The sequence below is a fragment of the Orbicella franksi genome, chromosome 9 (assembly GCF_964199315.1).
Source record: "Orbicella franksi chromosome 9, jaOrbFran1.1, whole genome shotgun sequence".
In the NCBI taxonomy this organism is placed as follows: Eukaryota; Metazoa; Cnidaria; class Anthozoa; order Scleractinia; family Merulinidae; genus Orbicella; species Orbicella franksi.
Genome location: NC_138153.1, coordinates 21,263,065 through 21,282,374, shown reverse-complemented (window position 1 = coordinate 21,282,374; position 19,310 = coordinate 21,263,065). Strand labels below are relative to the sequence as shown.

Below are 19,310 nucleotides of genomic sequence, written 5' to 3'. Positions count from 1 at the left end.
AAACGGGTAACGATTCCGTTAGAATGGCATGGCACGCGTTGAAGTAGCATGTGGTACGTAGCCTAACACAGTGTGAAATGAGAGCAGCTCTTGGCTTCCATTTAGTTCAAAACAATCATGAGAGATAGCTATCTTTTGACGAGAAGTTTGGCAATTATTATTTTTTGATGCCCTGATGACTGATAAATACAACTCAAATGAAGTTCAATAAAGCCTTCATACTGTAATTATTATACACGATCCAAAACAAAACACGTTTGCCGCTTTTGAAAACAGAAACGACATGTAAAATCATAACAACGATCGTCATTATATGAACTGTTTTATTTATTCGGCAAAGTCCAGTTGTTTCGAGAGCTTGTAATTTGTTACTGTAAGTCGTGAACAAACGAAAGTTAAAAATACCTTACAAATGCCATAAATGAACGAACCAAACACGGAGAAAACTCAACCAATGGCCATGCGATGAATAAAGATGTTCTGCGAAGTAAACACTGATCACGTGTCAAGAACTTGTGCTCATTTGTCAATGTCACAAAGTGCGGGTTCAAAAATTTGCATAAAGTTGTTTACATCTTCCAAGATGTAAGAAACAGCCATATTCCGGCGGAAAGTTTGATAAATATTTTGATAGACTGTTGTCTGACTCTGAATCAGAAGAAACCAATTTAACTACATGTATGTGACAAAAGCAACTTTATCTGATGAAACCAGCGCCAACAAAACGCCCGTCGTTTCGAGACTAGCTTCGTGGCTTCGGAAGGCACCGCTTTTCGCATGCTCTGTCAAGAATGCGTAATCTTTCGTGAATCCACAGCTGGAGAAAACAGTTACTTTTAAAAAACTCTAGACAAAGTCATTGTGTAAAAATAAGTACAAGCGACAAATCCATTTGAGTAAAACAATAAAAAATGTTCACCCTGCTCGACTGGCGAGTTAAATTGTTTACATGTAGGTTTAGCGACGTTTCGCGTTCCACACGATAATAAAGGACTCGAATTCTGAGTTTGTCTGTCTCGATGAGGAAGTGATAGTTTATATCACTGAGTTTTGCTTTCAATGCTCACCGTGGAAATAATTTTTAAATGTTTGTCCCATCGACGACTGATGAAATAGGCACTTTGTGATTCGTTTTTTTTAGAAATCGTGAACGTAAGACATAATGGATTGGCACGGTTATGCATGTGTTTATAACATTGGACTGAAAGCTATGCTGTTCGTTCGTTAAAAGTCCTTAGATGTAAACCGTTAGACAACCGTTAAACGTCCTTAGATGTAGGCCGTTAGACAACCGTTAAACGGCTTCAGTCATCCGTTAGAACAAACTGTGCAACCGTTAGAATGTGTTCTTCATCCGTTAGACATACTTAGTTAGCCGTTAGAACGTTAGGAGAGAGCGTTAGAACGCTTTGATCATCCGTTAGGCACAATTAGATAACCGTTAGAACGTTAGGACAAAACGTTAGAATGTTGTGAAGGCCGTTAACTATCCGTTAGCTATCCGTCCGTTAGCGGCCGTTTAACGGATAAGCGTTAAGGTACGTTTTCCCGTTCACGGTCACAAGTATGACATTCCTATGGTTAAAAGCTATTTTCTCAAATGTGGGACCTGATCTGGGATCGAGTCTATGATAGCTCAAAAGAACATCAACGTAAAAACCTATAGTATGAAATTTGTGAGCACTCTCCACTGCGGGCTTTACAGAGCTCCATGAATTTGCCAAATATTCACTATTTTGATGGTAACTATAAGCTATAACCAATATACATGTATATGAGCCGTAAACGCTTGGAAATAAAATAATCCACCACTACAGGTCAAATTGTGGACTTTAAATAAGATTTTCCTCGGTTTAGCCATCGTTTCGAGAAAAGTCTACCTTCATTTGGTTTATTAAATGGTATAAACGAGGAATATTTGTGACCCTCCATACGAAAACACGTCTTATCTACAGAAGCATTTTCTAGGGGGTTTGAGGGCGCTCTGAAATCCTTTCAAAACCCAGTTTCAGAGGGTTTTAAACCCTTTGGAAACCCTTTGGAAACCCTTTTGAAACCCTCAGGAAACCCTTTTGAAATGCTTTGAAACCCTTTGGAAACTGTTTTGAAACCCTTTTAAAACGCTTTGGAAACCCTTTTGAAACGCTTTGAAACCCTTTGGAAACCATTTTGATACCCTTTTAAAATGCCTTGAAACCCTTTTGAAACGCTCTGAAACGTGGAAACACTTTGGAAACCCCTTAGAAATGTTTTGAATACTCTGAAAACCCGCTTTGAAAATGTTGGGGGAAAAAATTATTCTCCTAGTTTGCATTCACTATCACATGCTGGCGAATGCATGACAGCACTGCATGTTATAAATTTTTGTTTTTGTTTTGCAGAAATGTTATTTTGCCATATGATTCGGTACTGGTTTATTTATTTCTGTGGAAAGATCAAAAGATAAAATGAACGTGAAACTTCTCCTAAGTTTAGTGGCCAAAATTTCGGACATTTGCGAATGTAAGCGTGAATAGGTTATTGTTTACATGAGAGATCAATGACATTTGCATATTTGTGTGAGATGCGACCTTTTCTTTTGAATGTTTTGTTTGCTACTACATAATTCTACGTACGTTTTGTCTAAACTAATTCTCAAGCTTTCCAAAGAATTTGAAATTATGCTTTCCACTTAAATAGTTTGCTCGATACAAAACTTTTGCTTTCTTGAGAGTAAATATGGAACATGTTGGCTTTTGATCCCGCCATTGAACTATTGAGACACTGTAATTTATTAAAGGCATTGTTAGTTCAGTTTGAATGGTTTTCCGTCCTTCTTTTGAGTAATTTTTGCTGTCCGTGTAAAATTATCATGAACAGACCAACAATCTGCTAGTGATATATGTGAATGAGTGTTTTATTGCTCTGACCGGCAACACACGTTGCGTTACAATCACAAAAAGAAGATCACGATTTATGGGAATTATAATCACTTATTATTCAACTGCAGCAAATACCATCCAAACAACAGTACAAAATATACAGTGATATTGTACAGTTATTTGTACAGTAGAAACCTGTTTGCCATATACAGGTCAGCATGCACACGCAAAACTGTCACACTCTCCCTCTTTCAGTGATAGCGGAGCTCCGGCGGCCCAAAGGGCCACCAAGCGGAGCCCCATACTCATATAGGAGAGAAAAGGAAACCCATGAGTTGATTTTCTCATGGTCATCATGGCTAGCGGTATTGCTCGTGGGCGCGTACGCACGACGGCGACGACGACGACGACGGAGTCGCGCAACATGGCTGCCAAACTCCAAATAATAGGTTGACAGAGACATGCAGTCTTGGTTTACCGTGTACTTCTTTGATATTGGACATCCATGTTATGATCAATTGACACCTGTCAAAACAAGGTGTCCGCTGACCAGTATCACGTGACCATATCGTGGGCTCAAGTTTACAGCTTATCGAGGTCGTGTGTTTTTTGAAGTTGACCGCTGACCAAGTGCTGGTTTTCGATTGGATCGCGGGCTCATCTCAGGTTAACTTGTTGAAAACAGGGCAGGATTGTTCGGAAGCCGGTTAACGCTAACCAAGGATTAAAAGTTAACCGAATTATAACTTTTTTTTCTATACAAATGTTTTTTGGCTGCTTTGTTTTGTGTATATAGTGATTATTAAAACTCAAAACAGAAGGCCAAACAATATACAGAAAACCGCGCCGCAAAGCTAAAAAAGCTGAAATCAAAATTCTATCTTCTCCTGGGTTATTTGGCTCTGAACAACGCGGCCCAGGAGCTACGCTTTTAGGCTGGCCTAAAACTATATATTAAATTTATTGGCTACAGCAGTTGGATAATAAATCTCTTATTAGACGTTTTGTTGTGTAGTATCACTTTATATGTTTACTCGTTGTTTGTATTACTACGCGCTCGTCAAAACACAGCACAACTCGTAAAAATATACAGTGATACTACACACCAAAACATCTAATAAGATATATGTATATCATGTTCAAGGAGTCTCATTACAGCGCATTTGAAAGGTTTAGGTCTCATTTGCACATTTAGCAAAGCAACGCTGTTGTATAAATTCCCTTTTCAACTAGTCAAAACTGAAACAAACAGATAATTAATCCGATGGCATTACATGTTTACTGTGTTGTCGAGTCCAACACGTGATGAAATTCATGTCACTCATTTTCCTGGTTGTGGAAATTAAACTGGGCTGCTTATTGGAAACGAGCTTCTCTAACGGGATAGGGTGCTGTTCCGTCCCCTTCTTCTTTGCGTTTTTTGCCACCCAATACCTACACCTTCCCCGTTTATGGCTGCAACCCAGGCTATATTTGTTAGTGTACTTAGACAATCCACTATTATGTCACTGTGTACCGTTGTCACAGTGTTGCACCTTTTTTGACGAAAAATCTGTTCAGTTGTGAAAGACCTTTGGAAGGAAGGGAGCTTTTTATACATCAATGAAGGTCTTTGGTTTATTATGTCATGCTACATAGAATCTCTGGCTACCAATTTAATCTGAGTAGTTCTAAGAATAACATGTAGTAAATATTAATGTGCTATAAATTAGGAGAAGATTTCAAGGGAAGGGTGAACCCACAATGTATATATATATTTTTAACCATGAGAGCATGAGATAAAAGAGAGGGGATATTCACTGATTAAATTTCCAGGCCAGAAGGGGTTGGCAGGAGAGAGGCCGAGTCTTACAAAGAATGATACGCATTTGACCTGGAAATTATCAGATGATATTGTTATACAGTCAAACCTGTATTAAGTGGACCCCATATTAAGCGGACACCCTCTATTAAGCGGACAGCAGTGTAAGTCCCATTTTTCTTTTCCCAAATTCACTGTAAAAAATACCTGTATTCAACGGGCACCTCTATTAAGCAGACGAGGACACCTTAAACTTGACTTTTATGGTCATTTCTATTGTTAGAAACCTGTATCAAACAGACACTGCAAAAAGAATGCCTGATTTTTTTGTCTATGTTTTAGTAGATTGGTCATTAAAGTTTGCCAACAAACTGAGCTCTCACAGAAATGCAATGTGTTATTATTTGGTTTTGTTTTTACGGAACTCTTGTTCTTGTTGATTTTGTAAACCTTCACATGATTTGTCGATCAATGTAGATATGGTTACTGTATACTTAAATTGTGTTAAGTCAGACACTTGTCATTGTTTAAGGAGAGTTACTGACCATTCATGAGAATGCTACCTGACCCTTTCAAGGTCTTTTAATACTGACAGATCTTAATGACCCTTTTAAGACGAATTCTGAGGGAACTTGTTTTCACCAGACACCCTGTATTAAGTGGACACTTGCAAGGGTCCCGAGGGTGTCCACCTAATACAGGTTCAACTGTAGTTTTGTGTTTTGATTGTCATGGTAGGGTTTTGAGTGAGATGTTGTTAGCTGCCTCCGTTTTCCTCTTTACGTTGCACTGAAGTTGATAAGATCTTTTAAAGATACCAGATGCTGAAAGCACAAAGCTGAGAGGCATGAATTGACCCTTGTTGACCTTATTAAAGCACTTAACCTTGTCACCACTATTAAACACTTTTCATAGGCAAGCTTTCTTAACTCAATTTAAAACACAACATTGTGCAATCACAATTGGAGTGATTTGAGAAATTTTAATTAGAAAATAGTGTTTTAGTTGTTTGGAGTAGTATTCTTATCTTTAACTTAAAAATTTCCCTATAATATCTGTTTTGATAGATTATGACTAGCGTTTTACCTCGAAATTTGTTGAAACAAACATGCAAGTTATTCTGGAAGCCACTCACAAGTAATTTTAGATAGTGTTTACATTTAGAACGTTTACATTTAGTTGGGGTGCGTGTCCATTTCATGCATGCTCTAATTCACAGAATATGATGATCGGATCAATGACATCAAAAATTGTAGGGTTTAGATTTCCCTTCACATCACTCATTTGCCTTATAAGTAATGGAGTATACACATTGCAGCACATCATTTGTGTCAACCAAAACATCACCTCATTTCACATTTTTTGTTGTAATAACTTGTTTCAATTTTGGCATAAGAATTAACCTCTTGGCTCCGAGAATTGTAGCAAATTTTCCACAATATGACATCATTGCCCGTAATTTGTGCCACACGAATCATATTCCAGAACTGATCCTTAAAACGCGATAAGGCATTCTTTGCATTCACGAAATGGTTATGAAAGCCTATCTTTGACCGGTATTGTTCAACCGTGATTCGCGTACTAACTTTTGATCTTGAAAAAGCAACAACAGGGTGACTGTAAACACTGTTCACGTATCAGTATTTCTAACAATGCAAGTACAAGGCAAGTGCAAGGCAGTCTTTTTGTTTCTGAGAGTTTCTGCCAAGTGATCTCTGACAATCCCTGACAATATGTCTCACTTCCAAGTGCTGCCTACATTAATATGTTCAAGCCGATGTTTGCAAAAGTAAAATGACTCCTTTTGCTCTATAGGGCAACCTGTGCCAAACATTCAGGCCGATAAATGTTAGCTTGCGAAAGCGTACTAGCCCCTATGCAACCTGCACTAACCACAAGCCAAGTCTTGATACGGTTGGTTTGTGTGAGCAAAATAACTCCCGTTAAGGTCACCTGAAGGGGTAATGAAAGAAAGCTATCAATAAACAATACAACTGCAATCAACATTTTCAAAGCCCACATGAAATTAGGAAGCTGGATTTTCAATAAATGAAAACAGACATGCAATTAAGCACAAGCTTAAATACAAAATTACAAAGGATACGAGAGATTTTCGATACATGCAAACAGATAATTTACCTCAAAGCAAGCTATAAAAGAGAAAAACCTACCTTGGCAACTGAAAGCTGGGAAACCGTTAAATGGTACACAAAAGCAAAGCGGCCAACATGAAGGAGGCAGAAAGTCCACTTGCACAAGCCACCTAGCACCCAATCTTCTCATCTAACGGATCTAAACTAGTGCTCAGTCATCTTAGTAGAATTCCTTTCAATCATGTGACTCTTGTAAACAGACAAATTTCTGCTGCTAACTTTGTGTGATCTCTGCACACACAAAAATTGAATGAGATATTTAAAACGCTTTTCACTTTCATTAGAAGATTTTGTCCGTAAATTTCAAAGTCCTAATTGTTGGGCAATCTATGAAGCTTACATTTTCAACAAGGTTTACTGTTTCATGGTTTTGGCGCTACCAGATCCGCAGAATTTGGTTTGTAAAACTGTCAGATTTCCTTATACCTGTCAGATAGCTCTTCCTCTCTAAATCCAGGCCTGGTGGATTAATGATATGAGGAAGTGTACAAGGCGGAAGTTTTGTCGGATCTCCGAGCAAATCAAACTCCACTTCTTCAGAATCAACACAGCGCTTACAGAAGACTCGCCCAGGCTAGTCGTTACTGAAGCAGAAGTGATGATACCCCTTCACGCCTGGGAGTTTTTTGAAGTACTTATCAAAATAGCTGGCCCAGTTGTATGTGGGAAGAGAACCGAGCCATCATGGAGCCCACAGAGTTGTGAAATATTCACACCCATTACACTTGAGTTGCCAATTGTATGAGCCAACTCAAACAGGTCTGAAATGAAAGTCTTGCGGACTGCCTGCTTAGCCAAGCCAAAGCACCAGTCAAGGAAAACTTAGCATGGCCGGCAACCAGGAAAGAATACAGGATGCTCCAGTGCAAACCAACTATTGAAACAATTTCTATGTGCACATCAGATTTTTTCCACACTGGCATTTTGAATTTTGAAACAAAATTCTTTCCAGTAGTAACCCCAGCAAAAATAAACCCATGCAAAACATTTTGAACTAAAAGTAAGTCCAGCAGCATAAATTTTGGGGTATTACACAAATTCTCGAGAAGAGAAAGTTTTGGACAAAAGAGCCAACCGGGTTCATCTTAATTCAATCTAAGTGAAATGAACAACCGAAGCTTTGAAATCAAACATTGCCTTACCACACTGTGGGAAATGAAAAAAGCTCACAGACTTTGAAAAAGCTTTTACAGAGAGGCTGAAAGATTGTTCCCTTCAGGTAAGGAACAATTATTTGCCCTAGAAAAGATATTTTAAGGTAGCAGTTTGATGTAGTATTCAGTCGTCCCATCACTACACAAACTCACCCAGCTACAGTAATTTGCTCAGTTGTGCAAGAGCCTCTTAAAGGTATCTCTGTCAACCTTGCCTTTACATCTATATCTTGGTTACTACCACCAGGTTGTGTTTTCTTTACGATAGTAATGTAACACTTGCTGGATCCTGTACCAAAAATTGGTGCCATATAGGTGTATGTGACTACTACTTATAAGGGAAAAAATGTGAAAAGAAGAACTGCCCTACATATACAGTTAGGTGTGATTTTATTCCTTTGTTTTAAGTAAGTGCAATTAATAGTCCATAATATACATGTACATGTAGCTTCTACATGTGACACAACAAAATCCAAAACAAAACGAAAATAAAACAATAAAGCCTTATTAACTTAGATAATAAAGGCAGTTTCAAGTGACTTAACTAAAAACATACTTTGTGAGCTCAATAGAAGGAAGTGACTGTATGTCACCTAGCATCAGACAAAAACATGACTGTTCGTAAAGTTGTCAATGTAAAAACTTACCTGAAAAATACTTCATTTGGTTCAATTGAAGTGACTGTAGGATCAGGTGTGAATGTGAAAATTCCCCTGGGGCCAGTTGGTGTAAAACCATCAAACGATATTGTGACACCTGTACTTGCACTTATTCTTTTTCTTCTTCCAGGAGTTTGGCTAATCACACATGGTACACTGGTATTTGTTACCCTGTGAAAAATACACCTGGGTAATTCTTTGTGATATCATGGATAAGAAATGGTTAAGGGTTAAGTCTGCATATGAGCCTAGTGGCCCATCAGGCCAGAGCTTATCCCAGTCCCAATAGCATGAAGCAACTAGGAGTATTTCTGCTCCACCTTGGATGGGATGCTAGTCTATCACTGGGTTGCCCCCAGCATTAAATTCGTTGGCACCCATTTAAACACCTGAGAGGAGAGAGGTGCTATGAGAACAAGGTGTCTTGCCCAAGAACACAACACAATGTCCCTGGCCAGGACTCGAACCCGGACCACTCGCTTTGGACTTGAGCCCACTAACCATGAGGCCACTGTGTCTCCCTTTATACCATGGATACCATGGATCAAACTAGAGCGTACTCAGCATTAGTCATTTTGTGTGATCATTTGCATTACAATGTAATCTAACATTTGTATGCGAGGCAATTGCTGGCAATTTTGTAGTTTTTGCCCACAGTTGCATCGCATCCCCATTGGATTACATTGTAATTGAAATAACAAAGTATACTATGAAAAAGGCTATTGAAAAGCTCACAGCAAAACATCCCCTTGATTTTTTATCATTTCTGCCAGCACACAAAAATGACTGAATTTCAACTTGCGGCTAAGGAAGATTTTTGCTCCTTTGCACTCAATTTCTGAAAAACAAAGTAAGCAAAAATGTACGTACTTACATTCATTATTTTAACACTTATATGCTGAGTACTGTGTGGAAATTAAAGAAAACATATGGCACTTGCTCTGTGATAGCATGTGAAAAAGCACAAGACTGTGGTGGGTAATGTTATGAGCACTGTTAGCATTACTCATTAAGGTTGGCACACACAAGGGAACAAGTCACCAGGATTATATCACTTCATGTAGCTCTTGTGACAAGTCCCTTGCAGTGTTTACAAGCTGGGAGTAATTGCACAGGAACATAGCAAACACTAGGGGCAAAAGGAATCACTTCTTCACTCTGCAGCTTTCTCAAATTGTAACTGAAATTATTTGATTACAAATGGAGCATTGAAATTAATCAGCACAGTGAAACTGTAGATTGTTAAGCTACATTGACTGCTTTTGACTGGTTTTTTTGTTCTTGATTTCCAAATAACAGAGTTTTCAATTTTTGACAGGTGAACTTCTACCAGAATTCTTGTGATAGTGACACTCCAAGCTCCTACTTAAAAATCAACATTGTCTTCCTGAGCTCAGCCTTTAAGGTGGCCGAGCACAGTGCCTATGCCTAATTCACCATTACTTTTAAACTATTTATGCTTTGGCCCCAGTTTTTTGCAAGAGTCAAGGTTAACCTCAGAAGGGTTTATTCTCGCATTTTGGCTAAGGCGTGTGCTGTTGCCATGGCAACAGGACTGGTTAAAAACAAAGCTCAAAAAATGGTTTTTATTTATTTAAAAAAAATCCAGTCATTAGATTTTTTCATCATTTGCCTAATACGAATTGACATTAAATCCCTTCTGTCAACACTGTTCTAATAAAATTTTGTCATCGACGCTTTTCATAATTCGCCATAAATCGTTTTCACCGCATGATCTGTATTATTAAAAATTCCCTATGTCAAAATTCAGTTTTTTGGTAAAGATAGTTCACGTGGTATCTGAACTATTTTTTTTGCCAAATTTCTTGAAATTCTAACAACTGGATCATTAGAAATCAGCAAGTTTCTGCAAAAGCAATCAGTCTCAATTTTTGAGTTATTTTTTTGAAAAGATACCTCTTAGTCGGCACATCGGGTATGTTATGGACGGGACAATGGATAAGTGAGTGAGAGATGTATGTATGTCACAACAATCAGATTGGATCTACTATAAACAGCCAATCAAATTTCGTGTTGTAAAGGTAAATGGTATGTGAGAAGATTTGATCCCAATACAGTTCAGAACGGCATATTTATTCTTCTATAAAAGAGGAGGAAGTATTCATATATTGGGTTTACTTTGACATTTTCTGTGGGTTAGGATGAGGATTTTAGTTATGAACGAGATGAGCCTTGAGGTTTGAAACAGTTCGTGAGTTAGTAGTATGCAAATGGCATGAGATATTTTCATTTTTAGTTACAAAGGTAACTTGATAATAAAGTGTATTATCGTTTGTCTCACGATGTAGTCACTTGAGATGTAGATCGCGATGTTTCAACTGCTTACTGCTAGTCTTCTTCAGGCGATAAGGTCGACTGATTGCACGGTATCATTTATGTCACAAAGGTCGGCTGTGATTGGTGCATTTCAATCCTCCTATTGTTCCATTGTTCCAGCGAACTTGATACTTTTGTTTTTCACAAGGAGTAAATTCAATTAGAGGTCATGAATTGACGCTTCTAGTTCTTAGGACATGTTTTAGAGGAGACGAGACTATTTAGATTTGAAAGAGTTTTAACGTTTACAATAGTAAGAGTAGGTAACGATTGTTTTGTTCTTGTTACATGCAAATATAACGAGATATTTTTATTTTTTAGTTACAAAGGGTAATTTGACACGCTTGTTTTTCACAAGGGAGTAAATTCAATTAGAGCTGACGAATTGTCACCACTCTTTCCCACGAGATGTTTGCTATCTTTAGTTACAAATGGTAACTTAACACTTTTGTTTTTATATGGGAGTAAATTCAATTAGAGCTGACAAGTTATCGGCTATTGTTTCCAGGATATTAAACAAAAAAGAAGCTTTCATTTCTGGACGGTTTTTACGTCTCTGTAGTAGTAACAGTTTAATAGTTTTATTTGATGACATTCATTTCAGTCCGATATTTTATAGGTAAAAAGTATGAAAACTGCTCAAATGTTCTTTGAAGACTGCGTGGCACCAAGTTAAAGTGCAATTTAATTCAATCAGACTTTCAACGTGTCAGAGAGGTTTTTTTTCTCTTTCTTTCTATTTTCAGTGAAGTAGTGTTGTGTTGTGTTGTGTAAAAAGGGTAAACTTACAACTCGTATAAAATGCAAAAAGGTCTCTTATTTAACTTGAGTATTTTTGAGCAAAAATTCCTCTTGGAGGTTGGAAGGGCTATGTGATCAGTGAGTGAGGGAGTTATGCATCCGTGTGTGTATCACACCAATCACAGTGTGGGTTGTATTAAAGAATGAATCAAATTGCCTGTTAGAAAATAAGACAGTATCTACATTAATCTGGAGACGTGTCAGATTACTGTAGTTTGTCCAGTCAAACATTTTATGGCTTACTATTTAGCTATCTTACTATGACCAATGTAACATCGCATGTACATCATAAATTCCCAGTTTCTTTCTTGCTGTACATCCAAACCAAAAAAACTGGTCAAATTAACCAAATCATAACTGTAAACAGCTCCATGAATGCTCCTATCTCCGACACTTCACAAAAAAAAAAAAATAACTCTTGCATGCCTTGCATGGGTATGTTTTGAGCAACTGCACATGCACTGCGTTTAACTGGGTTCTTTTGGTAACAAAGAAAAACCTAAGAATTGCTGGGTTCTTTGCATCATTAGCTTTTCTAACATATCTTTGTAATAAAAGACTAAAGCCATCAATACACTCCGTTCAATAATAAAGAAAAATAGCACAGATAGTGCGGGTGTTGAGTAAATAAAATGATCGCTCTATTGACAGTGTGTTTGTTGTTGCAATCCTTGTGCACGTGCTGAATTGCATCAGCAAAAGCACGTGCAAAACCTGTGTTTGGCCACCATAAGTTGCAAACTTGAAAAAGGGCTCATAAGGACTTATGTGATCTTATCAGGTGGATCTGTCATTGATTTTAAATTGCTCACTGGGACTTGTCCCAAGAACAGTTCACACAAAGGATTTTGATGGACTAGTCACAGGGACTTGTCCCTTCGATTCAAACCAGTTTGAATTCTAAATTGTTGAGCACATGAAGGGACTTGTCCCTTTGTGTGCACTAACCTTTAACCAAGAAACAGAACTGATTCACTTGTCTACATAATTATAACAAAGCAGCTTTAAGGCGCTTGAGATGAAAATCGCCAGAAAATCTTGGTCATATTTGTCTTGTTGCGATTAAAATATGGTTTTCAATTGTGCCCATATAGTTCCTAAAGCAGGTGAAAAGAACGTTCAATTGTTTTAATTCTCTTCTCACAGTGATAATTAGTGACCTCTCACACAAAAACGTACACTAAAAGATATCTGTTAAATGGTCAAACCAAACGGCTAGCAAACGGCTAACGAACAAATCGCTATTTTTACCTGATCCTGTCAACAATACATGACCGTCCAGCAACTTGGGCTGTAATGTATCTTCCAGTGTCCATTTTAAGGCCTGTGATAGTTACTAATGTTCCTCCAGATTGAGGACCCTTCTTGGGGTAGAAATCCTGTGGCTCTGGGTTCTGTAAATGAAGTGGCAATAAAAATATCAAACAATAATTATAGTGATCAGGGTTCAAAAGTTTTATCACTTTGTTACAAACTTTCAACTACCTTAAAATAATTGTTGAACAAAAGAATTTCATATTTTGGGCAGAAGGGGATATTGGAATGGGGTCAAGTTTTCTCTGGGAGCATTATTCTCAGGATAAAGGTTAAAGGCACTATAACATTTCCTCAAAAAATAGGAAAGACTTCAAACGTTGAAGATTATTCTCTATAATCTTAGTCTGTGAGGTCCTTGCAATATAACTTATACATATACTACACACTGTACAGTGCACAATTTAATACCAGGTCAAATGAAAAAAATAGAAAGGACGGTCAAAATGAAGTTGAGATTTATTACTTACAAAAGTCCTTTGGCAAATACATGCACATAAACCTCTATTAAGGATGTTCGCACGCAAATTTTCCAACATTGATTTTTTCAGGAGACTTTTACCACTGTAAGATGATGAGTTTGTTACGTCAGATATGTAAAAAAAATGGGAGGTCACCGACTTCGTTTTGGAGAGAACATGCCTGGAAGAACACCCTATATCTAAAAAAATCGGGCTTTGTTAGCGAATAAGGCCACAGTTTCTGTAAGACCAAAAATATTGCAATTAGATCTTTGAAGTGAAATGGCCTCTGCCAATATTGTTTAAATGGACCTATTAAGTGAATTTAGTCAACTGGCAAGGTTCCTTAAAGAACAAGTTCGCATTTAGTGACCATAGTTTAACACGCCTTGCAGGTACAAGATGGCAGGATTTGATGTCTTGTGGACAGAAATCTTGAATTTTTCTTTAACTTCCCACATTGATTTTTTGTTCATTTTTGGACAATGTGGAGATAATTGTAAATAAAATCTGTTTCTGGAAAGAAAAGTAGGGGTCACCAAATGTCCAAAATCGTGAAATCCAGACAGAGCTATAACAATGGCCATCTGACCTATCATTGTTCACTTTATTACTTAGCGTGTGCACTCGATGCATGACGTGGCATGTGAATTTGCGTGTGCAGCAAGGATGTGCAGAAACAATTAGTGCAAACATCCTTAATTGTCTTTGACCTGTTATAAGTTCAGGTAACAGACCAACCTGGTAAAAAAACAGCTGTTTTGATTCTCCTTTGATTTTACTGACTGTTACCGTAACAGTGCCAGACTGAGGGCGACCACTGCTTGATGTATTACAGAAGATACTGTGTAACATACATGGTACAAAAAAAAACAAGCATTGTAAGCTGCTTTCTTGTAAACAATTCCAAAAGGAATGTTAGTCATCATGGATGGTAGATTGGATGATTAAGCATAATATTCTATGCATAACCATCTTAACTTTAACCAAGCGTTAAGGTCTATAGTAGAAGCCACTACAAAATAGACTAAAATTCTTGTGATATTGTGTTAGTTTTTCTGAATCTCTCATAAATCTCCTAAGAAGCTTTCATTTCCAAAAGCAAAAAGTCTGATTTCTCTAAACAGTTATTGGACATGAAAGATTTTCCTCCTTAATTCAATTCCCACTGGCAGTTGTCAATTCCTGACACCTACATGCTTATGATTAATAGTGCACACTTTTATTGGCTTTTCCCTTGGATGTCATGTAAAAGAGAAAAAGACTGTCCAGGAATAGCTTGAGAGAGGTTAAAATACACAGACAAATATCAGTGCATTTTAATTTTTGTGCACAGGGCAGATCTGTTAGAATAAGTTGTTGATTTAACACTGGAAAGCTTCAATGGAAAACTTACCTCCTAGAGGGTTGATATTTGCTTTGGTCAGGATGGCATTTAAAGTCTGACACAAAAACAGAGTCTCTAATATCACCAAAGCTTTTTCCCAGATCAGATCCATGAATCTCAATCTCTGTTCCCCCAGCCACTGGACCAGCTAATGGCCATATCTTTAGACATGTTATAAATTAAGGAAGCAGCAGTTTTTAGCATTCCTGAGTACTTGAATTGACAACACAACTTTTTGTCAGTTGACATGACAATTATGGCATTAAACAAATTCTTAATCAATGCTGAACAAGGTAAAATGTACAACTTTCTTGGTATTACAAGTTACCATACATGTAGCTTTGAGTGACTAGTGATATGCATGTCAAGGGTCAACTTTTCACAAAGTTTAAAAAAACTGTGCAGGAGGGTTCAGAACCACCTTAAATTTTTAAATTTCTCAAGTGGCCTTCACCCTCTCCCAAAATTATTTTTACACTTGGCAAAAGGTTGCATTTTAACAAGTTAATTGTAAGTCGGTAATAAAACATGAGGGACCCCAAATTGTTTCCGAGTTATGAGCTCTTAAAACTAAAATTTTGTGCTTTTAATGATCTATACTGCTGCTGTCATGGTAACATATTTTGCGTCTTGAAATAATTAATACTTGTTTATCAAGAACAGAGCTTTCATTTGATGCCATGAAATGTAGCACTAACTGAAATACTGTGCTATCATTGATTCATTACGGTGGCTCAGAACAGTTTCCAGCACTTAGACTTTGACGGGTTGTTGTCACCACTCTTTATCACTTGATGCTACAATCATGGTATCAAAAAACTGCCCAATCATTGGTGAACACGTTATCATTTTCGTAACACAATAGGTTACCATACAAACAGTATGACCTGCTAAAAACACCCTTAATTACAGCGTAGGGGCTTATAATTAAGAAACGGCACGGTAAATTTTTTCTATATTAAGTGCAAGTAGTGAAAAATGCTGGAACCTGCTGTGAGCCGCTTTAAACAAAGAAACAACACCTGGACATTACAGCAAAATCTGTAATAGTTTTATACTGCAAATTATTAAAAACTGGATAATTGGATAATACAGTTCAAGAGTTTTCATTGGCTTAGCCATCATGGCATGTATGAGCAAAATTATACCATGCTCTACAAATATTGTACAGTATTGTGCAAAAGTAATGCAAGAAAAATGCCCAAATTTGTTCTTTGTTCCTGTGATTTTTCGATGAAAGTTCGCTCAAAAGTTTGACTGAAATTGCGCGGTCTGTTGAGCAATAATTTGTTATAACAAAGGATGATATTTCTTTGAATTTTTGATAAGTTAATGAAAAATCACGAGCACTAACGATAATTCACCAGCCTATACATGAAATTTTGCAAGGCGTTTAACTGCAGTGCACCAGCGTTCGCGCAATTTTCGCAACTTTTTGTGACTGATCGATATAGTGACAAAAAACTGTCATGTAACTTACACAAGATAAATTTGGATTCATGTATTTGTTTGTAAATTCATGCTGGAGAACAGGATATGCAGTCATCAATCACCATATAAAAGGATAACATACAGTCACATGCCTAAAATTTGCGAAAGATTATTAACAAATAAAATGTATGTATGTATGTATGTATGTATATAAATAAATAAATAATAAATAAATAAATAAACAAATTATTTTAACAAATAAAATGTATGTATGTATGTATGTATGTATGTTTTCAAGCAGGTTCGTTCTCCTGAGTTCAGTTTCATATACAGAGAATTAGAATGTACTTACTGTAATATGAAGACAGTGAGCTCAGTTTCTTCCACTAACAAAACAAAAACATCTCCAGTTCTGAGTATCAAGCCGCTAAAGCAAACAGCAAACAGCCACAAACTACTTGAGGAACTTTCAATCAAAACACACCTTTCTTTAGCTGGATACACAATGCGTTTCAATCGACAATTCCTGTGTTTAGCAAAGTGGCAGCAATACATACCATTCACCAATGCAGCCGAAACTTCATAAACAATGGTTATCGAAGCCTCCTTTGAACATAAAAGTTTTTAGGTTCTTTACTTTTATAGAAAACTAGAATTGCAGCTGCTGTTTATTCAATCCCAGCCCCCTCGTAGTTATTTGTTATAAAAATACTGGGTGTACTTTGCTCCATTTTCATTGCCTATGTAGTATTCTTTGGGACTCTAAAACTTACAAGGAAAAACAATTCTGGAAGACCTCCTTCACAGTGGTGCAACCACGATTTGTTTCTAAAATTTATTACGAGTTTGCCTTGCTGGTGGCAAGACCTTTGCGTGGCGGACGAACTCACGGTAATTCCATGTTTTGCCAACTCCTTCTGGATCTAGCAGCTTTTTATCTCACCGTTTTTGCACATCTGCTGATCTATGAATGCTTTTGCATCTGTAGACAGCTTTACTGGTCTTCTCGAACATGGTATATCTGCCACAGAACATCAATTCGTAGCTTAAATTCTTCATTAGTCTTTCATTCGTAGCGCAAGATTCCTGGTCACGAACGGTCGCTATGGCAGCAAACAATGCAAGGCCTTGCAGAGACTGGGGTTGGCATGAAAAATCGTGTGGTTCTACACGCTGTAAAAATGGCGTTTTGGCAAGTGTAGTCAGTGATTCATTTCAAGTCTTGTATTTATCAGAACTGTAAGTAAGTAAGTAAGTAAGTAAGTAAGACTATTTTACGAGGGTAACATTTGACAGTAATAAAACTGATAACCTAATGGCCCTCAAAAATTAAAATTTGAAAAAGAAAGAAATAGTAACAATCATAACAATATTAAAAATAATTAAAATGAAATAATTAAGCCTACATACATCATAAAATATTTATAAAATGTGATTATTTATAAATTTTTAAAAAAATTTACAGGAATAATTTGCTAAGAATTTAATTATCTAAAATTATTTTAAAAAGGGAGCGCTTAAAATTTTTTACACTGGTACTCTGTTTGATGTCCACACTTAATTTGTTCCATTCTTTTGTGGCTCGCACAGTAAACGCTCGACCCCCTTCAGTACTTCTCTTAAATCACGGGCACATTAAGTTTATATTACAAAAAAACAGGTTGATCTACTATGAGTGTCAGAGTTTCTGATAAGTAAATCATTTATATATTCTGGGGTATTGCCATTCAGCCTTTTGTAGGTTAGAGCGCATCGATTTATATATGATTCAGCATAAAAGGGAACTTTAAGGTGTTAAATAAGCCGACAGAAGGTGCTGTTCTTTCGGCATCGAGGATAATTCTAGCTGCACGTTTTTGAAGACGCAGGACTTTCAAAAGATTTTCTTTACTGCAAGAAGTCCAAACCATGCTACCATAAAGCATTTCAGGTTTAATGATCGTAGAGTAGTATATGTCTCATTGATTGCGTTTCAAATAAGGACTTATGTGACGAAGGAGTCCAATACATTTCGCCAACTTTTTGCATAACTCCTCAATCTTGCGATTAAATGAAAGATCCTGATCTAACGTTACCCCAAGAAGTTTGAAATCAGTAACATGTTCAATATTACTTCCATTCAAGTTAATATCTATTGAGGTAGAGGCGACAAGGTTCCGCAAACGTTTGCCTGTTACCAGCATGGACTTTGTTTTCTGAGAGTTAATAAACATTTTGTTTCGTGCCGACCACTCATCTAAACGTTTGAGATCTTGATTGAGAGCCTGTATCAGATGAGGAACATTTTCCCAGCTAGAGCATTTTGATAGAGTTGTATCATCAGCATAAACATCCAGTGTTGAATCACGTATACTTAAAGGCATGTCATTTACAAACAATAGGAAGAGAATGGGTCCTAAGATTGATCCTTGAGGCACTCCTTGTAACAACTGCTTACTGGTAGAACAGCAACCATTTATACGCGCATATTGTTTTCTTCCAGTGAGATATGACCCAAACCACTTTAATGATAAATCATTGGCCCCATAAATAGATAGCTTAAGGGAACCCACTTTAAGGTGTATTGGGTGGTGTTTTGGGGTTTTGCATTAAGTCAGTAATTGAGTGTTCCAAATGAAATAACCCAGGTGAGTTTCATAGCTAACAGTTCGTGGAGTTGTGATGGTATTTCGGCAGACTTAAATGGCTTCTTTTGCGCTCGATCTTCAGAGAGGTCATTCATGTATTTCACTCATAGCTTTTAGCCTATCGATGAGTGGAAGATCGTAAGAAGACTTGCAGCGCATTTTCGGGAACAATGAGTTATTGTTCGAAAAATTGTGGAGAATTTTCGGAAGGAGTGAATTATCACTCGAAAATGCGCAACGAATTATCACGCACAGCAAATTATCATTCGAAAATTCACGCAGCCCAGAACAATAGGCATCACAAAAATGTGGGAAAATTTCCTC

The 19,310-nt window shown here is 37.2% G+C and overlaps 1 protein-coding gene across 4 annotated transcripts in view; it reads right to left on the bottom strand.

The window, feature by feature from the left end:
* Nucleotides 1-19,310, bottom strand: part of LOC145497883 (plexin-A4-like) — a 238,195-nt gene that overhangs the window by 131,063 nt on the left and 87,822 nt on the right. For all 4 annotated transcript variants that reach the window (XR_014050743.1, XM_081477751.1, XM_081477750.1 and 1 more), the window contains 4 exons: nt 14,938-15,089; nt 14,283-14,385; nt 13,018-13,160; nt 8,617-8,799 (listed from right to left, as the gene is read on the bottom strand). Coding sequence is in view for 3 of the 4 variants with exons in the window: in XM_081477751.1 (XP_081333877.1) it covers nt 8,617-8,799; nt 13,018-13,160; nt 14,283-14,385; nt 14,938-15,089 (581 nt within the window). In the remaining variant the exon portion in view is untranslated. The remainder of the gene's footprint in view (nt 1-8,616; nt 8,800-13,017; nt 13,161-14,282; nt 14,386-14,937; nt 15,090-19,310) is intronic.